This window comes from Rhea pennata, chromosome 9, assembly GCF_028389875.1.
Source record: "Rhea pennata isolate bPtePen1 chromosome 9, bPtePen1.pri, whole genome shotgun sequence".
In the NCBI taxonomy this organism is placed as follows: Eukaryota; Metazoa; Chordata; class Aves; order Rheiformes; family Rheidae; genus Rhea; species Rhea pennata.
Window position 1 is genome coordinate 28,447,542 of NC_084671.1, and position 26,052 is coordinate 28,473,593.

The 26,052-nt window shown below is 51.8% G+C and overlaps 2 protein-coding genes across 19 annotated transcripts in view; both read right to left on the minus strand.

Moving 5' to 3' along the window:
- Positions 1 to 514: 514 nt before the first annotated feature.
- ILKAP (ILK associated serine/threonine phosphatase) lies at positions 515 to 12,436 on the minus strand. 2 transcript variants are annotated; one of them, XM_062583014.1, is made up of 12 exons: positions 12,326 to 12,436; positions 11,531 to 11,596; positions 11,082 to 11,138; positions 9,820 to 9,936; positions 8,792 to 8,918; positions 7,689 to 7,795; positions 7,102 to 7,195; positions 5,104 to 5,191; positions 4,527 to 4,648; positions 2,480 to 2,599; positions 1,094 to 1,175; positions 515 to 795 (listed from the first exon to the last, which is right to left on the minus strand). In XM_062583014.1, the coding sequence occupies exons 1-12, from the start codon at positions 12,372 to 12,374 to the stop codon at positions 655 to 657; spliced, it is 1,170 nt and encodes a 389-aa protein (XP_062438998.1). In that variant the 5' UTR covers positions 12,375 to 12,436; the 3' UTR covers positions 515 to 654. The 2 variants fall into 2 exon arrangements, with proteins under 2 accessions (XP_062438998.1, XP_062438999.1); XM_062583015.1 differs by lacking the exons at positions 7,102 to 7,195; positions 7,689 to 7,795.
- Positions 12,437 to 17,763: 5,327 nt separating this feature from the next.
- KIF1A (kinesin family member 1A) overlaps positions 17,764 to 26,052 on the minus strand; it is a 56,822-nt gene continuing 48,533 nt past the window's right edge. For 13 of the 17 annotated variants that reach the window (XM_062583192.1, XM_062583191.1, XM_062583180.1 and 10 more), the window contains 11 exons: positions 23,714 to 23,828; positions 22,447 to 22,580; positions 21,570 to 21,631; positions 21,298 to 21,443; positions 20,710 to 20,922; positions 20,380 to 20,457; positions 19,815 to 19,939; positions 19,513 to 19,659; positions 19,150 to 19,342; positions 18,938 to 19,056; positions 17,764 to 17,922 (listed from right to left, as the gene is read on the minus strand). In XM_062583192.1, the coding sequence (XP_062439176.1) occupies positions 17,880 to 17,922; positions 18,938 to 19,056; positions 19,150 to 19,342; positions 19,513 to 19,659; positions 19,815 to 19,939; positions 20,380 to 20,457; positions 20,710 to 20,922; positions 21,298 to 21,443; positions 21,570 to 21,631; positions 22,447 to 22,580; positions 23,714 to 23,828 (1,375 nt within the window). In that variant the 3' untranslated portion in view covers positions 17,764 to 17,879. Of the gene's footprint in view, positions 17,923 to 18,937; positions 19,057 to 19,149; positions 19,343 to 19,512; positions 19,660 to 19,814; positions 19,940 to 20,379; positions 20,458 to 20,709; positions 20,923 to 21,297; positions 21,444 to 21,569; positions 21,632 to 22,446; positions 22,581 to 23,713; positions 23,829 to 25,575; positions 25,600 to 26,052 lie in introns of all 17 variants that reach the window. The other 4 variants (XM_062583188.1, XM_062583187.1, XM_062583181.1 and 1 more) reach the window with 2 other exon arrangements.

The following is a 26,052-nucleotide window of genomic DNA, read 5'->3' on the forward strand; positions in this document are numbered from 1 at the left end:
CAGGAACAAACTCCAGGTGCTTTCACTGTGTCAATAACTGGGATAAAAACATTGTTTTCCACCAGCAGACAGAAGGCACATTGCTGCTCTGCAAGCTGTGTTTTTATCACTTGGCTACATGCAACCTCAAAAACCAGTTCCAGTACTAAACAATTTATTTCCCAGCACTAAGAACATAGCCAACACTGGGTTCCAGACAGAGGGCCTAAGGTACTGCACAATCCACACAGTACAGCCAGACCTGGAGCTCCCACCAGGTCCTGAATACTCAAAACGCTCCCAGGGCCTCATACAAAGCACAAGGAAATGAACAACGAAACTGCCACCCTTTTGAACGGGTGGTAGTTCAAATGCAAAGATGCCTGCTCTTGCCAGCACCTTTACCAAAAGGATTTATTTGGTTTATCATAACATTCACAGCGGGGATGGACAGGACAAGAGACTTCCCCACAGGCTGACCCACTGTGGCAGCCTTTGCCATTTATAAAACACTGCTGGCCAAATGAACTAAAACTATTAGAAAAGACCTTTATTTACACTGAAGAGCATCCGAGAGGACCCTCCCTCGCCCAGCCACACACGCACGCACACCGACTTCTCCCTTCCTTACATCCGCCGGAAACAGCTTGGGATCCCGCAGCTGCACCTCATCGCTCAGTGCTCTATCCGGACCACCATGACCGTAACGTTGTCTGCCGACCCTCGCTGCACTGCCTTGTTGGCCAGTCTGTTACACGCAGCTTCGTATCTAGCATCTGCTTCTAGTTTCCCTTCTCTCGTCTGGATGTTCTTATCCTGTTGGGATGAGGAAAGATGACACCGATTGCTCCCAGCAAAATATGTAGGTGCAAGCACTTGAGAATTTCCAAGCATGGAGAAGTAGAACAATTAAGGACAACCCCAGATACATGGAAAAACCCTGCAGTGCTTCACACAGCTCTCATCAGCCCCGGTAGAATTGCATTTCTGTGCCATATACTCATTGCTCAGCTTGTTTTTAGCCTGGAGGAAGCAAGTCGCATCCTGTTTCATGCCTCCTGCACTGATGAAAGTCCATAAGTAAGCCAATACCCCCAACTTGCCTACTCCTCACCTCCAGGCAGGACACAATGAAGTTCACAGCTTCTTCTGGTGTAAAGACCTTGAAGAGGCCATCACACGCTATCAGGATGAACCTGGAAATGAAACAATCAGATTGTGAGGCTAAATCTTTGACTCCCCAGCTACAGCAAAATCCCTCCATCCCATTTTATGAGCAGCCATGCTTCAATCCAAAGGGAAGACACCATAAAGCTCATATGAAAATCCCTCAGGAGCACTAGGAAGTCCCCTGATATTCCAGGGCTTACTATTCATAGAGCTGCGGCAGTTCAAAATGCATGACACTGGACAAGCAATATCAAACCTAGATCAAGACATCCCGAGGGGATGGGGGGACCTATTGACACTGCACAGTCATCCAAGACCATATACGATGTTACTGAGCCCTGCCAGAAAGCTCCATTTTTCCATCAGAAACTGCTTCTTCCCTCTGAGTCCTTTTCAATTGTGTTTAGCCTGCAAAGTAACTAACACAAGGAAATAAGAGGTATACAACAGGTTTAATACCTTAAGTGCATCCCTTTAAAGCCTTTAGGATCTTGTGCTCCTGGGGTGAGCACTGGCATAATTTAATTAAAAACACTCACAAGAGCAAGTGAGCAGCTTAGCCCCAAAAGAGGCATAACTGTGATAGGAAGACTCTGTCGCATGCACTCCCCTGCATGCGAATTGTATTAACCATCAGCCCCAATCGCATTCAGGGGACAAGGAAAACTAGAAAACCTCTTGCAGCGGTGGCCAGCCTGTCAGGGTAGCAGGTGTCCCAGAGGACCCTTTCGGAGCCTGACATGCAAAGTATCGTTACAAATATTTTAGCAGATCTCTTGATATAGAAACACTAACACCGCAAAAAGCGGCAATAGTGGGCTACATTCCGACTACAGCAGAGAACCTTCAGCGCCATATTGACCTGAAAGCTCACAGCAAGGTATCACCCCCAATCATTTATTAGAAAAGTATTTCAAATCTTCAAAAATCACAGCTGAATGCAGTGGTTTAATGTGTGCATCAAGGTTGCTAGAAATGGCACGTGGACTGGAGAGGAAACCAAGGATTCAAGCCTTAACAACTGTTTGAACTCCAGCACATGAACTTATTCAGAGCAAGCAGGAAGTCTCAGGCTTGTGTACGCTATCACTGCTGTGAGGCTCATTTATTCAACACGAGTCATCACAGTACCTTGGCGGAGTGAGGCAGCCGCACTAGCTCCGTTATATTGATAAGGAATGGGAGCAGAGAGACCGAATCAAGAACATCTGTTAATTCTGTGCGATTAGTCTGAAAAGCCTCAGCCCTAACAGCAGGGCACATGGGCTTGTGCAGCTTTGGAGCAAGAGCTAGGACACAGTTGCCCCCCTTTTGCTTGGGCTCGCTTTACCTGTCATTATGCGTGAGTTGGCAGCGTTTGATATCTGGCACAGAGATAACACCACAGCGTTTGTACTGGCCATCCCCAATGGAGCGGGAAACCTCGAGCACTCCGAGGACTCTTCCATCCCTGCACAAGGAAAGAAATCATCGAGAGCCCCCCCACGCGCGTGCACAGCTCCTCTCTGCGCTGCCTGATAGGGCGCTCTTCTCCGTGGCACGTTTAGTTAGCTGCTTTGTACCAATCCCGCCACACCTCCCAGGAGGGTTCAGATCTTCCCTTTCAAGTCTCCACCACTTTCCACATGATTCCCAGTCCTTCACACGCACACAAAAACAAATGGAGGAGGGGAGGAAGAAGCAAAGTCAAGAGAATTCAAGGCTGTTTTCTTTCTTCCTGCCTTAAGCCAAGTCCCTGCCCCGGGAAGTAATATTTACATGCTGAGCTAAGCTCCTGGAGGCAGAAGCTTGAATCTGCAGATTATTTTTCAAGTAACAAAGTGCATTTCAACAGAAGCATTACACGACAAAAAGTAACACCAGGACTGAGCTATTAGCCCCTCCAGCACTTGCTTATCAGAACACCAACACCTGCAGATTGGTTCAGCAGCCAACCATTGAGGAGTGAAAGCCATGGCAGTTTCTCCTGACCACTTGATCTTTACTAAACACTGATCGCAACAATGGCTCCTGTGAAACCCAAGTTCCAAATCGTCCTAGGGAGCAATTTTGTTTGTTAAACTTATTTAATTAAGCCAGTGCTGCCCCCACACAGTCAGCTTCCTGCACTCTACCTTTCCAATGATCAAGCATCTTCTCCCCTCACAAGGCTACCGTGTGCAGCCTGGAAGGACAGAGCCTTGACCGTCTCCTAGTCCAACGAGCCCCGCTTGAGCATAAAAGCGAGGGCAATGCACGTCCCAGAGAACAGATCTGATGCTCACACACTGCCTTTCTTCACTCCTTATCTTTTGGGTCCAAAATATTGAACTACTACCAGTGGGAGAGGCTCCCAGGCAGCTGGGGAGATGTTCCCTTAGTTCTGAAAAGAGCTAACAGACAAGCCCATCTCTTCCTTGTGTGCAAAGATAGATCAGTGCTAAACATTAGAAATGGCATGTGCTCTCTGGAGATAAAGGAACACGGCTCTCTAGGCATGGCAGCACGACAGGACTCAGCCCACCCCTTCCCACCCCAGGGGGGCATTCTACCTCCACAGCAGAGAACAGGCTATAGAAAAAGGAGACACTTCACCTGCACTTGAGCCCTCTCTTGAGAAGATGTCACAAACCAGAGCATGTACCGAGTCCAGAAACAGCCTTCAAAAAAGGGAGAAAGCCTAACCAGGGAAATCAGAGCTGCTGTATTTAATGCCCACTGCCCAAACAGTTATACACAGCTTCATGCATAGCAACATTAGGATGACCCCACTCCAGCTCCAGAAACCTCCCTTCTACTTCTAACAGCCTCAGCACAGCAGCTAATCCCCAGAGGGACGACACCAACTGCAGACTGCTCCACGCTGAGCAAGGCGACAGAACAGGGAAAGCACTGCCATGAGGACAAACACTCAGGGCCTCTCACGTTCTCCAAAACGCTTCTCCTCTCAGGACAAGGGGAGCAAACTGATGCAGCAAGTAGGAAAAGAATCATGTTCAAGGTCACAATGCAGAGCAAATTATATTTTTTTAAGAAAATAAAATTAAAATAAAACAAAAACGCACCAGGACAAATTGTTTAGCTCAAGTTTAAGCATGCCCATGCTTGTGTTATAATGTCAAGCTTTCATGTGGGTAGAGCTTCCTGCTTTTGCAGTATAGCACCCTGTTGCCTTTTCAAATTCTTGGGAAATGAGCCTCCCACTGACCACTCCGTCACTGAATTCTTAAGATACATCTCAGGGATCACTGTGTCTCCAGCAGGCAGCAAGAGATTCCTTTCAGGCTCTCACTAGCAAGTGGGGGAGGGCTTAGCTAACACTACAGAAATTCAGTGCTCAGGCACCCAAAGCTGGGCCAGGGTTTAGATTTGCTCACTCATCCCCTTTAAGCACTTACCTGACATTTCCTCCAGCTTTCTGTATCCTCATGCGCTCCTCGTACTGTGTGGGGTTGTGCTCCTTGCTGAGGCTTAAGGCTGCATATTTTTGACTCTCTTCATTGTAGCGACACAGAATCGCCTGTGCTGACAAAAGACCTTTGTGAGTAAACAGCAGCAAAATTGCAGCAAAACGCTTGCTAAACAGAGCTCTAAGTTCCCAGTTCAGGTTCCCCGTACATATAAAAATGAAAACTAGCTTAAACATGTAATGGTAACTTTGATCTCTCTCGTATGAAGTACGTAGGAATTGCAATGGTTTCACAAAATTACTTGCCTGTAAATGTGATAGAAGGCAACAGTAGTGGCTACAATGAGGTATTTAGCACCACCTAGAGAGAGCTAACACACATTTGTTTTGTACTAGAGGAGACAACGCAAAGGAGTTTTCCCCTACAAAGAAGCTGCTTTGTAAGAACTGTCAGGGGAGCTAATAGCAAGTAGAACATCCCAGGAGGCCACCACCTTGCCCTTCAGAATTAATAAGGCTCGCTGAAGAATTACAGCACCAGCTGTGAACTTCTCTGTTCCACTTACCCGGCTGTCCCCAAGGTTGGCTATGTAGAGAGTATTGTCAACAGCTAGGACACAAGTAGCTGTGGAGCCATCCTTCCACGCCGGCTTCCTGAAGGTAGCAAAAATAAGATTACTAAGGGGGAAAACACTTTTAAAGAAATTACTCACAGAAGGCTCCTGAAGACTCAAAGGGGGCACACACTGACATTCAGCAGTCAGCTAGCACAAGCTCCCAGCCATGACTTGCAAGTTGAAGCTATGGACGAGCAGCTAGGGAAACTGTTGGCCATAAATATCAAGCCAGATAAACACAGAGGAGCTACATAAAGCATCAGTTTCTAAACGTACTGACACTATGTTCCGCTTCTCAGGTGACCAAGGCCCAACTCCTTCAACTGCTGTCAGCCATGCTCCCCACACCACCCTTCCTCCCTCCACACACAGCTCCAGGGAGAGTTCATTTGTAGATGGAACAGGTTCAGCCCCAACGACTGCCTAGATGCTGCAGCATTCTGAGCTAACAAGCAACCCAAACCCCTCCTCAGGAGGCTCCTGCTTTACAGCAAAAAGAAGAGTCAGGACTTGAGTAGAGTTTTATTCTTCGATTCTCTTCCTTCTTCCCTCAGTACATCTGCCTGGCTGCTTCAGTCCTCACCACCGCACCTTAGTAGCAATACCACTAGCTTGGACACTCTACTGATATTTCACTTGCTGTAGTTAAGCTTATACCTGTAGAGCTCTAGGTAAAACGAGCAGCATTTCTTAGATTACAGCTGCCAAACCGGTCTTTCCCATAATGAATCCCAGCTTCATGCCATTCTTTATTGAAACTAGTTTTGAGAGGCAGAAGTCTAGAAATTTTTTTATCCATTTTTCCCCCTATTTCAAAAGGGCAGCTGAATGAATACCATTCACTTTGTTTGAAGATATCAATATAGCTATCATTAACAACCTTGTAATAGCAGCTTTGTCATAAGTCATGTTTCTGAACAAATGGAGACTGGTTTGGGAATGATACTGCTTTAATAGACTCAAGGAACCTTTTTCCCTTTGCCTAGTCAACCTTGTTTAACTGATCAGGTTTAAGAGACTAAGTCAGTTTTTAATTTAAAGTTGAAAGTTTGTCTCAGAACTAGATATATCAATAATCTCTCCAGCTGTGTTAGAGATGACACTATGGGGGTGATGGTGGGGAGTAAATGTCCAGTTATAAAATGATAGTACTCTAACCCAATCTGCATCTTTCTTAGTCCTAAACCATAGTTAGTCTGTCAGTTCAGCAGAGACTGAGAAAAAGTAAGTGTTTGCACTCAAACCCCAGCTAGCAGATAGGCTGGCATTACTCCCACACAAAGTAGTTTTTTAGCTTTTCAATTCTGTTTTAAAAGAATCAGAAACAAGTTTAAGAAAAGAGATATTTGTCACCAACACCTCTGTTTTCAAAAGTAGTGAAGAAAAATACTAAACTTAAGTTGGAAGGCTGTCTTTCAAAAGGTGGCATTAAAAATACCACTTTAGGGATGTGCTCCAGCCTGGTGTACACATACTTGCTAACATGAAAGCAACTCTGAAGGCCACGCACAGCAACCTGCAAAGTACTGCTCTACAAATACCCTCCGTCACGCTTTGATGTCATCAACGCAGACAGACGCCCCATTTCATGCAGTATGAGAAGTGTCATTTCAGCAACATGTTAAATCTTTCAAAAGAAGGAATAAAAGATGTTCTGGTAAGATTCTTGGTCATGTTTTATTCCCTTCCTTTACCATGCAACATGTATTAGACATGTGATAGCACACACAGTAGCACAGAATAAGATTAGAGCACATGGTGATCTAGCTCTAGCAGACACCCAGCCAGCAGGAAGAGTTACAGGCTGGAACAGCTATGCTGCATGTGATCAACTGGGGTCTCACCAAAGCGTAGATACCACTCCAAGTTCTCTTTGCCTCACTCAAAACTGAGGCCTGTGAGATACAGGCTACGAAATACAAACATGTGCAAACCGTATACACTTACTGGCTGGATGCTTGCTTTAGAAATTCTTCATCTGTGTGTTTAAATGTGTCCAAGAGGCATCTCTTCACAGTTTTCTCCACACTGACTACTTCACCTGTCAGATAAGGAAAACAACAACTACGGTCCTGCTAAAACATCTCTGACCTATTCTGACCCCTTCCTTCCCTCACCCAACATTAAATATGGTAGCACATCTCTCAGACCCTGCGCAGGGCCCGGGATGTACACTGGCAGCTCACACTACCGAAGATCTGCACAGTAACATGTGCAGAGAGCACATCCCTCTCCCCTGGGACACTCTTTTTGTTCTTCCTCTTCTCATGAAGCGGCACTCCTGAGACTGGTAGCAACACATCTCAACACTTGCAGAGTGTTTCACACTTGCCTACTTGCATCCTTGTGCCAAAAGGCTTCCAACCCTCCTCCACAGGACAGAGTGTGGTCTCCACGCACACAAGCCTATTTGTGACAAGCAACGGGAACTAGAGAACTGTGTTCAAACAAATTAATTTCCCTGAGTGACAGCCATAAAGTCAAGGCATAAGAGATGATGATTTTCCCACACTCCCTTGTTACACTCCTCTCACCTTTAGGAAATTTCTTAATCAGGTTTTGGTGGAGATTCTGTGCTGCAAATTTTGAGGCTCGGACTCCCCCATGGCCATCAAAAACAGCGAAGTATGAGACGCGCGTGCTGTGAAGGAGCAAATAGTAATAGAAAGTGGCTAAGAAAGCCCGTTAGCCGGCAGATAAGATTGAAAATGTTTGTTTCCCTAGCACCCTGTCCTGCCCGAGCCAGAGGGAAAGAGACACTGCACTGCAAGTCACAAACAGAAGTTCTAAGTCTCTGCACTCACACATTTAAGTATTTACCTGATTTATACGTACAGGTACTAAAAACTTTCTCCTAACCCAGAAGAGAAGGACAGAAGAGAATTCATAGACCACCAGTTGGTGTAAGGGCAGCTAAACATTTCACATTAAGGGCACTGCTACTCCCCAGCACTATGCAGACATAAGCCTAACAGATCCTACAGCTCTTTGCATGTTTGACACCTGTTCCAACAACGCTACAAACAAGAAACTCAGATCCAACAGCAAATGAAGCTCACAGGAGCTTTAATTTAAAAGCTAAATACAGCATCAGGATGATGCTTCAGAGTGTTCCTTTAAAATACATATTATCTGCTAAGAGATTTACACTCATAAGGAAGTCTTGACATCTATGCTTTCTCTTCTTCAAGTATCCATACTTTTCATTGCCACAATTGGCATTTTACCCACTGTGAAACCCTAAAAGCAAGGACCCATTAGCTATAACTAAACTGAGGGTCTCTAAATGCCCATGCTTAAGTTCAGGTAAGAGGGGCTCAATATCCAGAGTTATCAGGCCATCACAATCCTTGTGAGGTTAGTAATGCTCAGTAATTCAGTCACTCAAAGGGAGATGCCTATTTATAATCTCATCCTGCAATTAGCTCAGGAACACATTGAATCCTTAGCCATTCTCTACACACACACACCACAAAACAGGCGAGAGTCAAGAATATCAGCTGCTCAAAGCAAAAAGATCAGTATCACAGCTTAGCTGCGACAGCCTAGCTTGAGCAAACTAGAGCTCTTTTACCTCCTTGTGATGGCTGCAAATCATAGCTTTACTCTCCAGCTTTTAAAGTCTGGACCCACTTACATTTGGGAGGGAAGAGGCTGGCATTCCTCAGTGATATCGTTTAAAATGACATGTGCATCTTGCATGTCTTCTCTTTCACCTTTCCTCTCTGCCACATAGCCCTTCAATCCAAGAAGGCCCACTGACCCTAATGGAGAACAAAGACGACACATGCACACAAAAATCAAAACTTTTTCATCAGCTCAGGTTAAGAGGCAATAAATTAGCAATCACTTTTTAGCTTTCAGAGTAACCCCCAGCACTGCAGTAAAGTGTACCCCTTGTCTTGCAACAGCACGTCTGGCACCTTCTGCCAAACTTGGTATATATACTTTGCAACCCGAGTTTTTAAGTGCCTGCAAGGTCAGCAGCTATAAAAGCAGTTTGCCCCTATTTTCACAGGCAGCTGTGTCCAAGCAATACTGTAACACATCAGACTGGGCTCTTGTCAAAAGGGAGATGCATGCCATCAAAAAAGAATGCATGGCACTGAACCTGCAGATTAAACAGCCCTAAAGAGTAGGTGAAGAATAAGAAAGCAAAGTCCACTGTTTCTAGAAAATCTAGTTTCATTTGCACCACTGAAAACATTCTATTCCCAAAGCTGAGCATAACACATGGGCATGTGCACAGATGGCAAACGTGCTATATGTGAAAGTGAGCGTCTCTGGCTTTCTTAGTAGCCCCTCAAAGTACAGATCTGTGTATCTGGCAAAAGAAGTTGGTCTGGATCAATCCTTCCAGTAGTTTCATACCCAATCCATCTGTGGGCTGCACAGGAACGCACACTCTGAATACCAGCCTGCTCACTGCTCAACTTCTGCAACTTTAGGCCACTTCAGCAGGACGGGTTAAGAACCCTCAGATAAGAGAGGCAGAGAGTGCCAGAGAGCTCACAGGGCTTTCACAGACCGCCACAGCAGTTTGTTCCCCAAGAGGCTGAAACTGCAAGCGTACTGAAGAACCAAAGCTTAGCTTTGATTTGGACTTACTCAGCCCAATGTCAAAAGTACAAATCGAGTACATTTGTTTTCAAACTGTCTGAAAACCTTTACAAACTTTCTTTTCCACAAGTTCTTCCCTGCCATTCTTCTCTTCCTCCAAGGACTTCCTCTTCTCCCCTTTTCCATGGCTCTCTATTGAGACCTGCTCAGTAGCACAGGAAGCTGAAAGAGAACAGAAGTGCAGACACCTGAAGACTTCTAGTTTTATTTGCAGGAATTCAGCAACTCTTCCTTTGATATCAAAGCACTCTCCCAGGCACATAGATCCACAAGCCTGCACAGTATTAAATGACCAACTTACTACTTTTCAACCAAAACATAGGAACTGACCACAAATGCACAGAAAGTTCCTGCAGTCGCAAAACAAAATACAGCAGGCTGGGGAGATTTAAGCTAAGGCATTTTACTAGCCCCATACATTACTGTCTGACCCCATAGGCGCTGATTTCATCACTTAAAATTGTGCAACCACACATCAGCAACAGTAGGGTCATGCCTGACTAGCAGGTAGTTGATTTTTCCCACCAATCTGCCGTTCATTTCTTAGCTACCAGCTCTTATTGTGGTTAACTACTAAGGAAGTTAACATTTCATACTGGAACATTTTTAAGTTTTTATGATTATTGTTTCCTTCTAAAAAATTGTAGCCACAATGCAGGGAAGAGTATTTTATTGCTCTGAATATATATAATGTACTTGTTACGGATTTCAGAAGACAGGTTATAAATTAAAGCTAGGAAGTAAAACATGATCCCCACGACATTAGAACCCTAGATTTTTCCATCAGGAGACTTGTTCCCACAGGATAGACTGAATTAGCTGGTCTCCTCTCAGCTGCTAACAAACATTTGTTCAAACACAGAAAGCCTTGCCAGACCAACAGTTGGGGTTTTGAAAAAATTCACAGCTAGTAACTGGAGTCAATCTGCACCCATGGGAGAAATGCAATGAAAGTCAAGACAGTGCTAACCTTCAGCCAGCATTATTTTCACTCTTAGCAAGTATATATCTACTTTCACTTCCACAGTAGGTAGCTCTCAGGCACAGATATCAGAGGATCACTTGAAAGACATCTGATGGATGCACCTCTGAGAACAGATCTAAATTTATTTTTAAATAGTCAAAATCCTAATTTAAATAATCAGGGCATATACAGATGACCACTACCAGCACAGAAAGGTGGAAAAACCTGCCAGTCTTGCCCCAAGTCAATTCACCACCCTCCCAATACAACAAACTCTATCAGTGCATTTTATTGAGAAGGGCAGATCAATAAGAGACTTGAGGAGGCTGATAAAGGGCCTTACCTGCATCACCACTGCTGGCTGGTGGGAGATCATCAAAAAGTAAAGATCCTCCTTTTCCTGGGACCAATAAAAAAAAGGCAAGAACTACTAAATGTTTCTGTTGTGTTAAAAGAACAGTTCTCTGTAAGCCCCTCCCCAGGTGCAGAAGCTGTAAAATGTCAGCCTAGCAAATCTAGCCAAATTCCTGTTTCTAGGCAGTGGGGACAGCCTCAGTCCTTACACCAGCATTTGTTCCAGGAAATACTAACGTGGAATGCCTATAACATTCTGGTTATCTGAAAAACACAAAACGAGCAAAGCAAGCGTTCTGCACACAAGTGCTGATAACCTGAATGTCCTTACCCTCTTTAACAAGGAAAAGAGTTTACATAAGTTTCAGCTAAGAGATGTTGATGCAACACACAGGAAAGCCACACTAAATACAGAAACCACGAACAGAGTACTCATACCTGAGTCAGCACTGCTAGCCGGTGGGAGATCATCAAAAAGCAGAGGCCCTTTCTGGGCTTCTTTCCCTGTAAAATATCAAGGTAGAGTAAAAAAAAACTGCCGTAGGTACTCAGGGGATAGATTTCTGGAAGGAGTATCCCAGGGGAGAGAACAGAGAAAAGCCTTGTCTCTCCTTCTCCCATCTCTAGTTTAGGCAGTGCTCACACAAGCAAAACAACCACCTGCCTGGAGATGATCCGAACTTTAATCTCAAAAACAGTGATTTTTTTTTCCCTAGGAATCCACTCAGTTTCTGTTAACCACTATCAGAAGCCCAATCAACACCTTATAGCACAGGAGGGGCCCAGAAACCATGGAATTATTTCAGATAAAACTGTTACAGCTCTCCACAGACCCACGGTCCGCAGCGGCACAGGGGCGGGCAGGGGGATGGGGCTCAGGGAGAGCCCCTAAACGGCGCCGGGAACACTCCGCGCCTCGGGGCGCCCGACGAGAGTAACCGCAATTGCTCCGAGGGGTCCTTACGCCTCCGCCTCCCGCAGCTCCCCACCGGACCAACCGCTCCCGGCTCTTCCCGCCCCCGCGCGCCCCCCCGCCCCCGCAGCACGTGACCAGGCAGGGCCGAGGGGCGCGCGGCGAGCACGGGCCGTTGGCGCGGCCCCGCCCCCCCGCGGCGGCGGGGAAGGGGGGGGAGGGGCAGGGCGCGCGCGCTTCCCCCTCACCGCACACACACCCCGCCCCCGGCCCCAGCCCCGCGCCGGCGGCAGGCGCCGCGGTCCCCCCCCCCCGCTCACCCGCCGCCGCCGAGGACCCCGGCTCCGGGAGGTCCCCGAACAGATCCATCCCGCCGGGCACGGGCAGCGACAGCAGCGACGACAACACCGAGGCCGCTTCCTCCTGTAGAGCCACCGCTCCGCCTTCCCGCCCCTCCCCCGCCTGCCAATCACCCCCTGGGGCGGGACGAGCGCCGCGCCTTGGCCAGTCAGCCGCCGCGGCGCGGCCGGAAGCGAGCGCCCGGCCCGGCTGCCGCGGGGCGGGAGCGGAACTCCAGCCGCGGGCCCCGCCCCGCGAGCTGCCTGTCAATCACCACGCGGGACGAATCAAGCCCCCGTGGGTGGGCGCGGAGCGCCCTCTCGCCCAATCAGAATGCGCCGCCGCCCTGCCAATCATCCCGAGGGCCGCGGGCCCTGTCGGAGAGCTGACCAATCCCGCGGCAGGGGTGTGCTCAAGGCAGCCCGGCGCCAGCCAATCGCCGCCAGAGGCGGGAGAAAGCCCTCGGGGGTGCGCCCGCCCTCCCGCTCCCGCTCCCGCAGTGGCGCCGCCGCCACGTTGCCCCCTCCCCCTGCCCCGCACACGGCCGCCTCCCCGCTCGCAGCCCCGCGTCCTCTGTGCTGGTGCCCGTCCAGGTCCCACAGAGGCCCGCTGGCTTCCCACAGGAAAGGAGAGGGCCGGGGAGCCGCGTGCAGTATTTGCATAAATGCCACATTTATTTCTTAACTGAACAATGCCTCAAGTGTACACAGACGGTTTTAAGACCCTAAGCTCCAACACTCATAGTTTTAAGACATCAAGAAAACTAGACTCGTTACTTCAGTGTTTCTGCGGCCGTACGGCGGCAGGGTGCGCGCACAGCAATCACGTATGTACAAGCAAGAGAAACGGTCTCCCGGCACGCGGGGGTGGCGGCGCAGGAAGAACCGACTGGACGAACCCGGTCATGGAAGCACAGGCAACGAAAAAGAAACTAAATTAAATTAACCGCAGCCTCCTCCGTTCACAGTAGGATCTTACACGAGTTGCGTCTCACGAACGGCGAGGAATTCCTTCGTGCGGCTCGTGGCGCGCGAGACGGAGGCGGGAGGGCGTATCGGGCTGCGAGACTCGTGGGCCGGGGCTGTTTGGGGGTGCTGATGTGTCTCTGCCTCGCCTGGAGGAGCCGGGACTGCCGCAGCCGAGCTCTTCTGTTCGCCTCCACGCAGCTGCCCGGAGAAGCGACCCGTCTACAGCGGCTGCAGCCGCCCGCGCGGCCCTCTGCGGCGCTGGGATCCGCGTGAACGCTGTGCGTTTTTGTCCGGACAGAGTCATCTCAGGCAGAGGCCCCACCCTGGGCCCTCCTTCGGTGACAAAAACCAGGCAGGAAAGTGGCTGCGCTGGCCAAGGAGCAGCCAGTGACGCTTGTGCCATGCAGTTGCCTCTCGCCCTCGCTTCCTACACGCCGTGCCTAACCCGAGTGGCACCGTCGCATCTCACAGGCCTGAGTCTCCCCCAGTTGGCTCTGTCAAGCTCAGCAGTGATCATCCTTTCAAGTGGCCAGCTCAGCCCTCGGCTGTTGGCAGGATTTCCAAACCCTCTCCCTCAGATCACCCAAAAAGGGACCGCTGGGTCATTTCCCCTTGCTCATCTTGTGACATTTCCATGCCTTTGTTCTGACGGGGTTAAAAGTCGTGCCTAAATTTTGACTTCCTGTTTCATAAAGGAGATGAACGGTGCTAATTCTGCACTTCTCTGTGGGCAGGGGTGAGAACTGGACCTTGAGTTTCTGGGGGTGGAGAGTGAGCTCCACAGCAGGGCTGAGAAATTTAGGAAAGCACGGGGTGACAGCAAGAGAGAAGCCACATAACTGGTAATGCAATAAAAATAGTCCTTATGAGCTGCACTCTGCAGGTGTTGGGACATTTTACAGTGAAGCCAAAGGCATCCTGTGAGTAGACCTTTCTTCTTAACTCCTCAGCACTACATCTTTTCAGCAAGGGCCCACTCCAAAGCCAGGTATGGTCAACGGAAAAATTCCTCTTGACCTCAGCAGGTCTTGGATTGGGCCCTGGTTCCCTCATCCAGCCAAGTCGTGTGCTCTGCAGGTTTGCTGGCCTCAGGCACACTTCAGGTCTGACAGGATGAAGCAAGGTTTTCCTTCACACTCAGGTCATGTGCCTCAGGATCACGGACCTGAGGCATGATCCCACTCATGGTCCCTCCCAAGGACTACAGACAGTTGCTCTCTCCAGGCAGCTGCCCTAAAGGACACAACACTGGCATTGGCACTCCTGACATCTCCAGTGAACCCATGTCTGGTCCCTCGCAGACACAGATCCTGTCTCCATGGGAAGGCCTAGTCTCCACTAGAAGCTGCCTTTACCCTAGAAAAGCCTTCTTCTCTCCCCTGTGGAACTTGGTGTCTCAACCAGATTGTGGCTCTAAGTGATGTTAAAATTTGGGCTTTTACCAACTGGTCTTTGCCAAGGGCCTGATGCAAAGCCCCTTGAAGGCAGGAGGACTGTTGTGGGGGAACTGGTAGGTGTTAATGAAACCCGCAACAGAAATTACTACGTGATGCTACGGTCACAGCTGCCTGGAGTCAGATCAGCTCTTTAAGAACAGGTGTGGCTGGTGAGCAGGCAGACAGGACACGGAGAAGGAAAATCTGACTCCCCTCCCTTGAGGATTTAAGGCCAATTATGTTCCTAAGGGGAGGGATGCTCTATCTGAAATCTGGATTTAGCAGCCAAGCCCTGTGTGCCTGCTTAGCTTGCAGTCTGAGTTCTGCTCCAGTCAGGGTGGCTGAAACCCATTTGTCACCCACAGGGCCACAGACAGGCACTTCTCCTTCATTAAAGGACACAAATCAACTTCCAGGTATCTAAAACTGACCATATGATGAAAGGATAAATTGAGAGCTTTTCCTGGATGATGAAGCTGCTGCCTGCCTGGGAGAGCAGGAATGGCACGGAAAACGGGAACATGGAAGCAACAAGGGGTTGAGCCCCATGGTGACTTCAGATCTGTGAGAGGGAATGAAATGCCCGAGGAGCCAGAGTGAGGCTGGGCAGAACCAAAAAGAGCTCAGGAAGAAAACCAAAAAGCTTTGCATGACAAGAGCCAAGCTAAATGGTGCCTGGACACACATGGTCCCTTTGGGTAGAGGGGAGGCTGGCGCCAGGGCAACTGCATGGGGTTGCCACAGAGCCACAGCTCACAGCACAGCAACAAGGAAGGCTTTGCAGGCCTCTGTATGCATGTGATGTCTTCGGTCACCTGCCACCTCTGTCCTACATGTCCTTGCCTCCACAACACAAGCTTAAAAGGGAGAAAACAGCATGGAGAGACCACCTCCACTCAGCACCACACACACAGCATTCAACACACAACAGACAGCGTGGAAACGTGCCACAGAGAACCAAGGCGCAGCCGTGCTGTGCAAATTAAGGTCAGCTGTGAATGCGTGACAGCAAAGCGGGGCCCTATAAAGGACCCAGGAGACGTGCGGAGAAGAATGCCCGCGTTCCTGCCTGGAGTTGCACGGGACACAACCAACTGCTCAGGGAGCCTGAAGGAAAGCATCCCCTAATCGGCCAAACAACTGACAAACAACACAAAGAGAGCTGCTGCTGGAGGGACGTGAGAAATGTGACAGCCAGGTCATCAGGTGGGTGAGGTCTTTGCTAGGGAGGAGAAGACCTTATTAGTGAAGCCATCTCTGCTGTGGGAAGGTCTCCCACGCTAGCCCAGCTATTCTACAGCAGCAGATTAAGTCATCTACAGAGACGGAGTGGGGAAGAAGGTGGGCGTTCACTTTTGGAACGGGAAGAGAGTTAAGAAAATGTCAGCTATAAAAGTAAAAAGAAGCCACAATCTCTTTCTCCTCCCCACTGTCCTCACCCCAAAGACCCACACCATTCTCTCCACTGCCCATTCAATCTGCTTCAAGCCTATTCTTCCTGCAAGAAAGAGAAGGGATATAAAAGCCCTTTCAGAAAAGGGCAGTGAGGAGCCACCTGGGTTGAGATGGCTGTTCCAAATCCCAGCTCCCAGGGAACCTTCCCATCTAGCTTTGAAAACAGCCACCCAAACCTATGTGCTCCCTGTCATTGTCTGCAGAGATGGGACAGTCCCAGCCTCTCCCTCGGCATCCCCAGCCAACTGGCAGCAGGCTATGGCCTGAGGACCCCAGGCAGCCCCGATGAACAGGTATGCGTCCTGCAGTAAAGGGGGAAAAGTGCTCCAGGGTTCCCAGGCCCAGCCCAGGACAAGATGGCAGGGATGGCTCACTTGCTTTGGGTTCTTTGCTGGCAACAGTGAGAGCCCACATGCAGCTGCCTCTCCTCAGGGCTGGAACAACACCCCTTTGCAAGCTGACCGGCAGAGCTGTCCCCAGCACCAGCATTTCAACCTCCTTTTCCCAAAGCAAGGAGAAGTGGGGTCAGGGCCCTGCCCTGTCTCCCAGCCATAGCTCTGCGAGAGCCAACCTAGGCCCTGGCCCTCCAGCACTCATCTGGCTGCAATCACTGAGCACAGCAGGACTGGATTTCAGGCACTGGGCAGAAAAGAAGCCAAACCACACTCACCCTCAGCACACACACGCGCACGTACATGCTGCACACCCCCACCGACATGCAACTCTCCCACAGGGCAGGGTGCCCCATGGGGGTTGACTTGTCTGTGTGAGTGTGGGTGCTCTGGCCATCCTAAACGGCACAGATCCCCCCTCCAGAGGTAGATGGGGCAGGTAGGAATTGCCTCGTTTGGGAAGACAGTGCAGTGTCCCGTCACGGCTCAAGGGAAAAGTAGTTTAAGCTCTGGAGGGCAAAGCAGAGGGTTGGGGGAAAGGATGGGGAGCAGGGGCGATAGCTCTGCAGTCACTAGGCACATCTGCACCGTGGGGGTACGGGCCCTCCACGGTTCGCCACCTCTCCCAGGGATGGTGTCTCTGAGAGAGGGCCCAGGATGGCCTTCACACCAGCCTACCGCCAAGGCTCTCCCCTGCCCAGGGGAGGCGTTGTTCAGGGGCAAGGACCCAATTTATGGGATTCTATGAAGTAAATAGAAATAAATACTTTATAAATATAATCTTAAACTACTGGCACCTGATTTCACCCTGCCATCTTTTGTAGAAACATGAATAAGTTAGGAAATCCCCATAACTAAACTATCACTTTCCCTTCACGCGGAAGCAATTCCTCCTGATTTCCCACCTCTGAACTCTCCAACATTCTTACCTCTGTAGATCAAAGACCAGCTTTTAACCAAAACTACCCTCTTCGCTCCCTCCCCTCCAAAAGGAACCTCTCTGGAGTGTTACAGATGGTGTGACATGAAGGTCACCCATGAGGGGATGAGCAGAAGATCACATGCAGCCAAGAAATCCTGCCCAGGCGGGACCAGGCTTTTGCAGCTACAAACAGAAATGAGTTTCCCCCGTGAAGGTGTAAATCGAGACAGATCCTTCCATGGAGCAGACAGCTGGGGCAGCAGATGGTGTGAGAGATCGGACGTTAACATGGGGACTCTTGGGACAGAATCAGCAATCTTGATCCTGTTGGCAGATGGATGAGGTGGAGGGTGTTTTTCAGGTTAGATTCTCATCTGGGCTGTTCTCCTTCTGGACAGCTTGGATCTGATTTGGAAACCAAGAGACAAAGGTAGTCAGAGATAAAGAAAGGGAGCTCTGAGGTCCTCCAGAGATTATCGTCCTGGATGGAGGCTGATGCTTGAATCCAGCCAGAGCTAGAGGGATGGTGGGTTAATGGGTTTCTTTACCCAGGGCCTAAATGTTTCTATGCATTTATTTCTCTGCCCCTAATCCTGCTGTTGCAAAGATGATGTGCAAAACCAATCATGGATCAGTGTCCCTGCTGCTACAAACAGATGTCTCTTCGAGCTCAGCACAGCACTGTATCAGGCATGACCTGGCTCTAAATTCAAGTGTTTAAGCGAGGAGGAATGATCCCCTGTAACGTAAGGAGGCAGAACTAAAACCAAAATTAAAGCAGTCCAGACTTTGTCTGCTGAGAGCACAGCTGTGCTTGGAGGTGCTTTCCTCTGCCTGGCTGTGAAAGACAGCAGTCCTCAAGGGGACTGCGCCAGGGACCAAGGGCAGGGAGAATGCGAGGCCACCGTTTTCCTGGGCTCCTGCAGAATGCTGCAGCAGCACAGATACTTCCTGTAGACCACACATTCAACTCAAGTGATGATTTCAACTCTCTCCAGCCCAGTGCTGCTAAACCCAGGCTCGACACACCCCCGAGGGCTCAAGGATGGGCCTTCCCCTCTTCAGTGCTGCTCAAGGCTTGGCTAAGGATACTAACACAGGTGAGTGAGCACAGCCTCGAGCCTCTAGGCTGGGAAAGGGACTGGGAACAGGACATCTTATCAGAAAACCACTAAGTTGAGAGCCCTAACATCAACAGATACTGTGGTATGGACAGCTGGGCACATATATTTTCTGCTCATTGTCCAGTCTTGTTTCTACCCATTGAAGAGCCTGATGTATGAGAAGGATCCCTCAAGGGGCAAGGGCTGGGCTGCAGAGCCCTGGCTACAGCAGCTGCAAACACCTCTGCCCCAAGGCCAGCCTAGCTCTCGTGTAAACGATTGCCGTGCACCCCTTTCCCCCCATCCGTCCTCGTCACCTTATGGATCCAGCCAGGAGAGGGTTGAACGCATAGAGCCAGTCGTGCATGTCCTTGTCGCTGCTCGCCTGCAGCAGGATGCCTCGGTGCTCCGTGCACACTGCAAATGTGTTCGGGGTCTGCAGGGGGAAAGCCTGGGATGAGTCCCTTGCCCAGGGAGATGCTGGGGCAGGGTTTGCTCCCTGTGCTCAGAGCAGGCACCCTGTGCCTACCTTGAGCATGGCCTGCTGGTCCTCACTGTATTCCACTTGTGCCTTGGACAGGTTGAGGATGGCCCTCTCAACAGAGTCCTTGTCCGAGTTGTAGATGTAGACGTAAGGGCGCCTCACCACCACAAAGCGCTTCACCCAGCCATTGGTGTGGGGTTCCAGGAAGTGCAAGTAGCCCTTCTTGGAGACAATGGGACTGCAAAGGGGGAGAGGGGCCATGCTCAGGGTGGGACTCGGATGCTCCAGCTGGAGCGAGTACCGCAAGGATGCAGCAACGGTAGGGCGCTTCTCCTCGTCCCCTGCCAGATGCTGCTGCCTTGCCCCTCCTCAGCCAACACTCGATCTGGCTGCCCCAGCAATTCCTACCTGACACGGATCTCCTGAATGTCAGGCACCAACAGACGCTGGGGCTCCTTCTCTTCCTCAGGTCGGCAGGCTGGGGATTTCTTCTGCTCCCCTTCCACTGGAGGCTCTAGTTCAGGACTCTCTGCCCTGGAGGAGACCTGCGGAGTTCTGGGAGGAAAGGAGAGGCTGGGCATTGTAGGAAGAGGGAAGGCCGGTGGGGGGGCACCCATCAGCCAGGACCATGTCCGAGCCATATAGCTGCCCTGCTCGGTAGACTTCCAAGAGTCAACCCAATCAACCCAACCTCCTGGCCACCTTCTTACCTGACCTCCATGGCATTGTAGCGTCCTTCCACCAATGATGGGCAGGTAGAGGAGGGGGTGAGGGTGGTGACACCAAGGGCTGGCATGGAAGGGTCTCTCATGAGGGTCACAGACATTTCGGACAGCTGTGGAGGAGCAGATGTGCAGACTGGAGTCTCTCTGCCCAGGCACTGCTCAGGCTGGGGCAGGAAAATGAACAAGCACCTGCTTGTACTGGGAGGGATGAGACCTCCCTCTAACCCACGATCTGGAGAGCCGTGCAGTGCTCTCTTGGCATGGTCCTGAGCTCTAGGAATATCAGAGCAAGTGGAGGGTGACAGCTCCACCATCCACAGTGCCACCACACAGGAGCAGGGACAGCTCCCATCCCACATGCTGGCTGTGCAGGGCAGCCCCACACTGTGCCCTCTGCCACGCTTGTGCTGCAGCGCCCTCCCAGTCTACGCACAACCGCTGTCCCCCGATGGGCCCAGGCATCCCTCCCAGCCCCTGCAGATCCCAAAGAACAGCACGCTCGCAGCCCTTACTGGCCCCAGGGAAGGTGGCCACGCCACACCAGCTGTACCTTGCTCTCGCTGGCACTGATGCAGACGTGGCTGTGGCTGTACTCTCTGTTGAAAGTGTGCGTGAGCAGACGCAAGCACTGTGAAGAGAAGAGGAGGCCAAAGGGTCAGGCACACACCTCCTTCTGTCCCTCGGCCTTCGCTGCCACGTCACCGTCGCTGAGTCGTCCAGGTCCAGGCAGCGCTCAGCCAACCCATTTCCCGCTTCCCCTGGGCTTTCTCCTGCCACAATCCCCTGCTGCTTCCCAGCCCTCCTGGGAACCTCCGCTTGGCTTTGCCCCGCACACCCTAAGGCTGCCAGCCTCTCTGTGGGCTCTGCTGTGAGAAATTACCTTCACGGCCAGTTCCTTCTGCCTCTCGCTGGGGGTTTCGGGGGGAGAGGTCCTGCTCTCCGGGGCCCCATCGGCTGAGAGCGGCGAGGAGACGCAGGAGGTGCTGCGGGACTCTGAGTCCTCGCTAGAGCACGGGGACAGGCTCTCCAGGCCCAGCCGCTGGGTTGTCTCTAGCTTCTCACGCAGGAGCAGGTAGTGCCTTGTCTTCTCCACCTGGATGCAGACAGCCTCACTCAGCGACAGTCCCATCCTCCCACAGGCTCCTTCAGCCCAGTGTCAGGGCATCCTTTTGGGGAACATGCTTCTCAAGCTCCATTAACTTGGCTGCTCATTAACTTCAAGCCTGCTGGGGCCCAGCTAACACCACTGCACAGGAGAGCAAGAGGGACAGCATAGTCCTGCTCTCATCTCCTGCTACAATCTTAAAACAGGAAGGGCTGAGACACCCAGGTGGGGAATCTCATGTGCTCACTTGGCATCCACAGGGCAAGGGGTGAGCTGCAGATTACACTGTCTCAGCCTAGGAACTGCACTTTTGGACTGCATTCTAGAAATGTCCCTAAGGGCATTTCTAGGCCAGACTCTTACTTCTTGCAGGAGGCTGAGTTTCTCCAGTTCCCACTGATGGTCAAGGATGAGGCTGTCACTGCGTGGCCGCCAGCCAGCCAGGTTCTCCTCTCCCCGCACATAAGCCACAGAGGTGTCCAGCACGCGCCGGCGCCGTCTCTGCATGCCTGACAAGAGAGAAGCACAGCTGGAGAGAGAGAGCCTTCAACTCGGGCACTGCTCCTCGAGGGGCAGCTCCCATCGTGAGCCTCGGGTCCCCACAGCAAACATGAGGGCAGAAACACAGCACCCACCTGGACTGCCTGCATCGGCCACGCGGCAGAGGCTCAGCTCATAGACTCCCGTCACGCGATTGCTGCAAGCAAAAGGGGACAAGATGTTACACATGCAGGGGAATGGCTCTGCAGGGCCTTGGAGCTAGACCGGAGCAAGATGCCTTTCCTCTCCCAGATGTACAAGGAAGGGAGCCAGCCCCATGGTGGGGCCCAGCCGGGCTTCCCAGGAGCCAGGAATGCACCCCTGAACTCCCCATGAGCAAGAGAAAAACCCCTTGAAATGCACCTCCTTTCCTTCTTCTTCCTTGGGCTTTGGAGGCAAAAAGATGTTTGTGCCAAAAGAGAAGAGTCTCTTTTTGTTGCAAATCTCCAGAGTTTTGCGCAAACAGAAGAAAAAAAAAAACCCCACACATACTCCCATGCCTTTTTGAGTTTAAAAGGAAACTTCACTTTCCTTTTTGAAATTATTACAATAAGAAATCATCAAAAGAGAGAAAAGACCCACGCCCTTTTCACCAGAAGGCACTCTTTAGCCTCTTTTTTGTGCGAAGGGAAGCCTTCCCAGCCAGCTCTGGCTGTTACACAGCAGCTCTTGTGCTGGGGACCTGTCCAGCTCCCTTTACTAAGTGACAAGAAACTCTAAACTGAGGATGCAGGGGAATTCTGGAGAGTTCAAACAGCTAAACACTTCAGCTGGCCTTCAGCCTCCAGGAGAAAGCATGTGTCCAGCTGGTGAAAGCAGCAGGAGGGGCGAGCCCGGCTTGGCCCCTTCCCCAGGCCCCAGTCTATTTTGCTCACACTGCTGAGAAGCCCTAGGGACAACTCTGGTCCCCCTGGATGCTCACAGCACCTCTTTTTCCTTCTCCTCTACAAAAAGGCAGGACGATCACAGTACCTCTCTGAGGCCCGCAGGCTCCCGCTGCCAAAGAGGTTGCGGATGGAGCGGGATGCAGGGAGCTTGGCATCTCGGGAGTAGAAAACCATGCAGAAATCTTTGGTGATCACCGCAGGCTGGGTGCAGTTCTCCATCTGCAGTGGGGTGGAGAGAAAGGAGAATGGCAGCGACAGTTCGAAGGCGGCTACGGTCATGTCCTCCCCTACCCACTGTCCCCATGGGCTGTCCACTGCACCCAAACATCCGTGGGAAAAGCTGTACCTCGGTCCCAGGGCCTGGGTTTAGACTGTGGGCAGACAGCATGAGAAAGAACTGCAGAAGCCTTTCTTTCCTCCTTAACAAGTAGAATCAGCAAAAGGCAAGCCAGGCACTGCACAAAACATTCACTTAACGTTTTCCTGGGCCATGCCAAGCTATCATTCTGCCCAGAGAACTGGCCCAGAGGAAGCCTCCCTCCTCACCATTTTAATGGCTGAGAGCAGAATTGGGACAAAAACAACCTGCAGTGACATTTTCTCAAATGCACGCTGACTCTTTGAGGTGATGCTCACTGAATACTAAACAACACCCAGGGCTCTCCTCTGCCATGGACTACAACCAACTCTTTCTCCTCGTTGCATGCATGGGCTTGGAAACCCTGCCATTCTGCCCTCTCTCTTCTGGGACCCCTCATCCAGTCCCCAGCAGTTTCCACTCCCAAGGCTGCCTGGAGCTGAACTGGAGCCTCAACCACATGTGATACAGCATAAAACCTTCCTGTTTCTGTCCTGGTGCTGGGCTCCGTGCATAGCACATCCCACCAGCCTGGAAGGATCTGCTCCAAGCCAAACCAGACCCACTGCTAGGGGAGTGAGGGCAGCTTGGCCTTCCCTAGCGACTACTGCACCACAACGTAGCATCTGGATCCACACGAAAGCCTTGCGGGGATCACTGCCATGATGCAGAACAAGCTGGGAGAGGCCTCAGGGAGAGGGGAGCTGCCAGAAAAACATCTTTTGAGACAGCTGTTCAAAGCCCTGTGGCTCCAGGGCTGGAATCGGAAACACCCCCCCCCCCAATTTCAGATTACAAGATACATCTTCAGCCCAGCACCCACCAGAGTTCAGGTTCTGCAGTTCCCCCCAAGGGACTGGAGCCAGGAGCAGGCACTCCAAGGCTGGCAGGCCTAATACTGCACCCCACTGACACCAGTGCCCGTCCTGGCTGCACCCCTGACTGTAGGGGTGATACCAGCTCCCATCTGACTTATAATCACAGAGGTCCTTGCCTCGATGTACGCGGAAAGAGTGATGTAGATTTTCTCTCGGTACGGAGTGACACGGTTGAGTAGCAAAGAGTTGTGCATGGAGCTGTCCCACGCTGCTTCAAACTGGTAAAAAGTCCTGCAAAGAAAAAGCAGAAAGCTGCTAAAACAACTCCCACAACCCAGGCAAGCGAACAAGGAGATGCCACCTCCCCTACCCCCCCCCGCCCATCAGCACTGCGGCAGGCCTGCAGGGACACACGGACATGCACACGCATGGGGACAGATGGGGACAGCCACTCCCGAGGACTCAGGCTCAAGGCAAAGCCAACCTGGGACAGGCGCAGCAGGGCGGGGATGCGGCGTCCTCCAGGATCAAAGCCTGGCATCGAGATGGCCAACCGACTGGGGACTCGGCTCGAGGGATAAAGGAGGAGGGACTGCACGGGGAGCAGAGGAGTCGAGAAGATTTGGCAGAGGGGTACTCAGTTGAGGTGCAGGACAAGACAGCGGAAAGCCGGGAGAGAGGGAGCAAAATCCCGTGGGGCAGAGGAGGGAGCGTGTTCCTGGAGCTTGCAGTGGCGGTGTTGCTAGCTGCCACCCCTCCAGCACTCCCAGACCACAGCACAACGTGCCTCCTGGCCCCCGAGGAGTGGCTGTCGCCATTCGGATGACGATGGCCAGAACAGAAAGGAGGGAGGATGCTCAGCACGGGCGGCTGCTGTCAGCCCAGCCCCGGGAGAGCAGCGCTGGGGGACCCTTCCTCGCAGCGGCCAGCGCCGTCAACATCCCCCCGGCGAGCGAGGCATCGTTCTCCTCAGCTCACCCCCTCCGACACCGTCGTGTAGGAGCCCCAGTGGGTGGGCGCAGGGCCCGGGAACCACCCTAAGCTGAGCAATTTGGCAGCCAAGCCTAAGGGGTCTTCCTAGGCACTGACCCAAGCCTACCTGCTCTGCCCCGGCCACCCTGGCCACCACCGTCCCAACCAAGGGAGCTCACTCTCCTGACTGCCCCTTCCATCTCTCCCAGGCCTGGCCAAGGAGGGCAGCACCTCTGCATCCACTTCTGGAGGGGCGATGGGGCGAGGAGACCTGGCCCCACTCAGCCAGCAAGAGGGGGGTGAGCTGTGCACGAGCTCGGGTCTGCAGGGTCCCATAAAGGACGGCGCAGCCACGCAGAGCAGTGCAGCAACTCTGCTTTTCGGGGGCAAGAAATACAGGCTGGAGAGAGCAGGAGGCAGCTCCAGTTCCAGCACGCGGGAGTCCTCCCTGAGCCCTGGCTTCGCTCCCCTTCCCGCTGCCGAGGTTTCTCCTGAACCAGCCTGCGGAAGCTCTCCTGAAGTCTCAGCTAGGGACTGTGGAAAACCATGCTCAAAAAGCAACCAGAGCTGCCCTCCTCGGGCCTCCCCCAGCTCCCGTGTGAGCATCCTCAAAAAGCCATGGCTCAGCGACATCTCAACACAGACACGTCACCACAGCTCGCCGATACGCAGCATCAACAAGGTCAAGCAGCTCTTTAGTGAGAGCCGGGACTGCTCCAGAGTCGGGTGACGCCTGGGAGCAGGGGGAGGCTCTTGGCAAAGGAGGTTTGACTGCACTTGTTGATAAGCTGCGATCGTCCCTACTCGAGACACCGCGTTTGAAGAACAGAGAGTCACGGGTTCAGAACATGTTGCATACACAAAAACCACATGAGAAGGAGTAGACAGAGGATCACTTGTAAGACACAGACCACTAGAGAAGAAAGAGCTCCAAAGGGAAGATAGAAGAGAAGGAAACGAGGAGCATAAGGGGTAGGGGGAGGAAGAGCAAAAAGCAAAGGAACGAGGCAAAGGAGAAAGAGAGAAAAGCAGGAGGGACCAGACCGAGCAAGTGCGCGAGAAATACCTAGTGTCATTTCCGAATGAAATGCTATAAGTGGAAGGCAACCCAGGACAAACACACACACGTACACACACAGAAAAATTAAACGTCAGAAAGCGTTGTCCATCCGGGGCCTTGCTGCGACGCTCCCTACAGCGCTCCGAGAGCAGCGGGGCCACGGAGACGGGACCAGGCACGGGAGCCCGTCTCCCCTGCGTCCGTCCCCGGCTTCGTCGTCCCCGCGGCAGCACGGCACCCAGCTGCGAGGGAGGGCGGCCGCGCGGGGGCTTGCGCACCGGGGGGGGGGCACGCACGCACCTCCCGATACCAGGAGGCGAGTGACCAGCACCTTGGAAACCAAACGGCACAGAAAAAGCCGTAAAACCCGAGGAGCTAACGAGGCTAACGGAGGCGGCAGCGAGGGCAGGGTTTGGCAGCCGGGGAGGTTCGCATCTCCCCGCGCAACGCGCAGGAGGTCAGAGCTGCCGCCTGAGTAACTCT

What these genes read in the sequence shown, in the direction of transcription:
- ILKAP (XM_062583014.1), bottom strand. Translation starts at nt 12,374, where the DNA reads ATGGATCTGTTCGGGGACCTCCCGGAGCCGGGGTCCTCGGCGGCGGCG. An exon ending in GGCTAGCAGTGCTGACTCAG is followed by an intron (nt 11,139 to 11,530) that starts GTATGAGTACTC and finishes TATTGGTCCCAG; the next exon opens with GAAAAGGAGGATCTTTACTT. An exon ending in AGCCAGCAGTGGTGATGCAG is followed by an intron (nt 9,937 to 11,081) that starts GTAAGGCCCTTT and finishes GTTCTCTTTCAG; the next exon opens with CTTCCTGTGCTACTGAGCAG.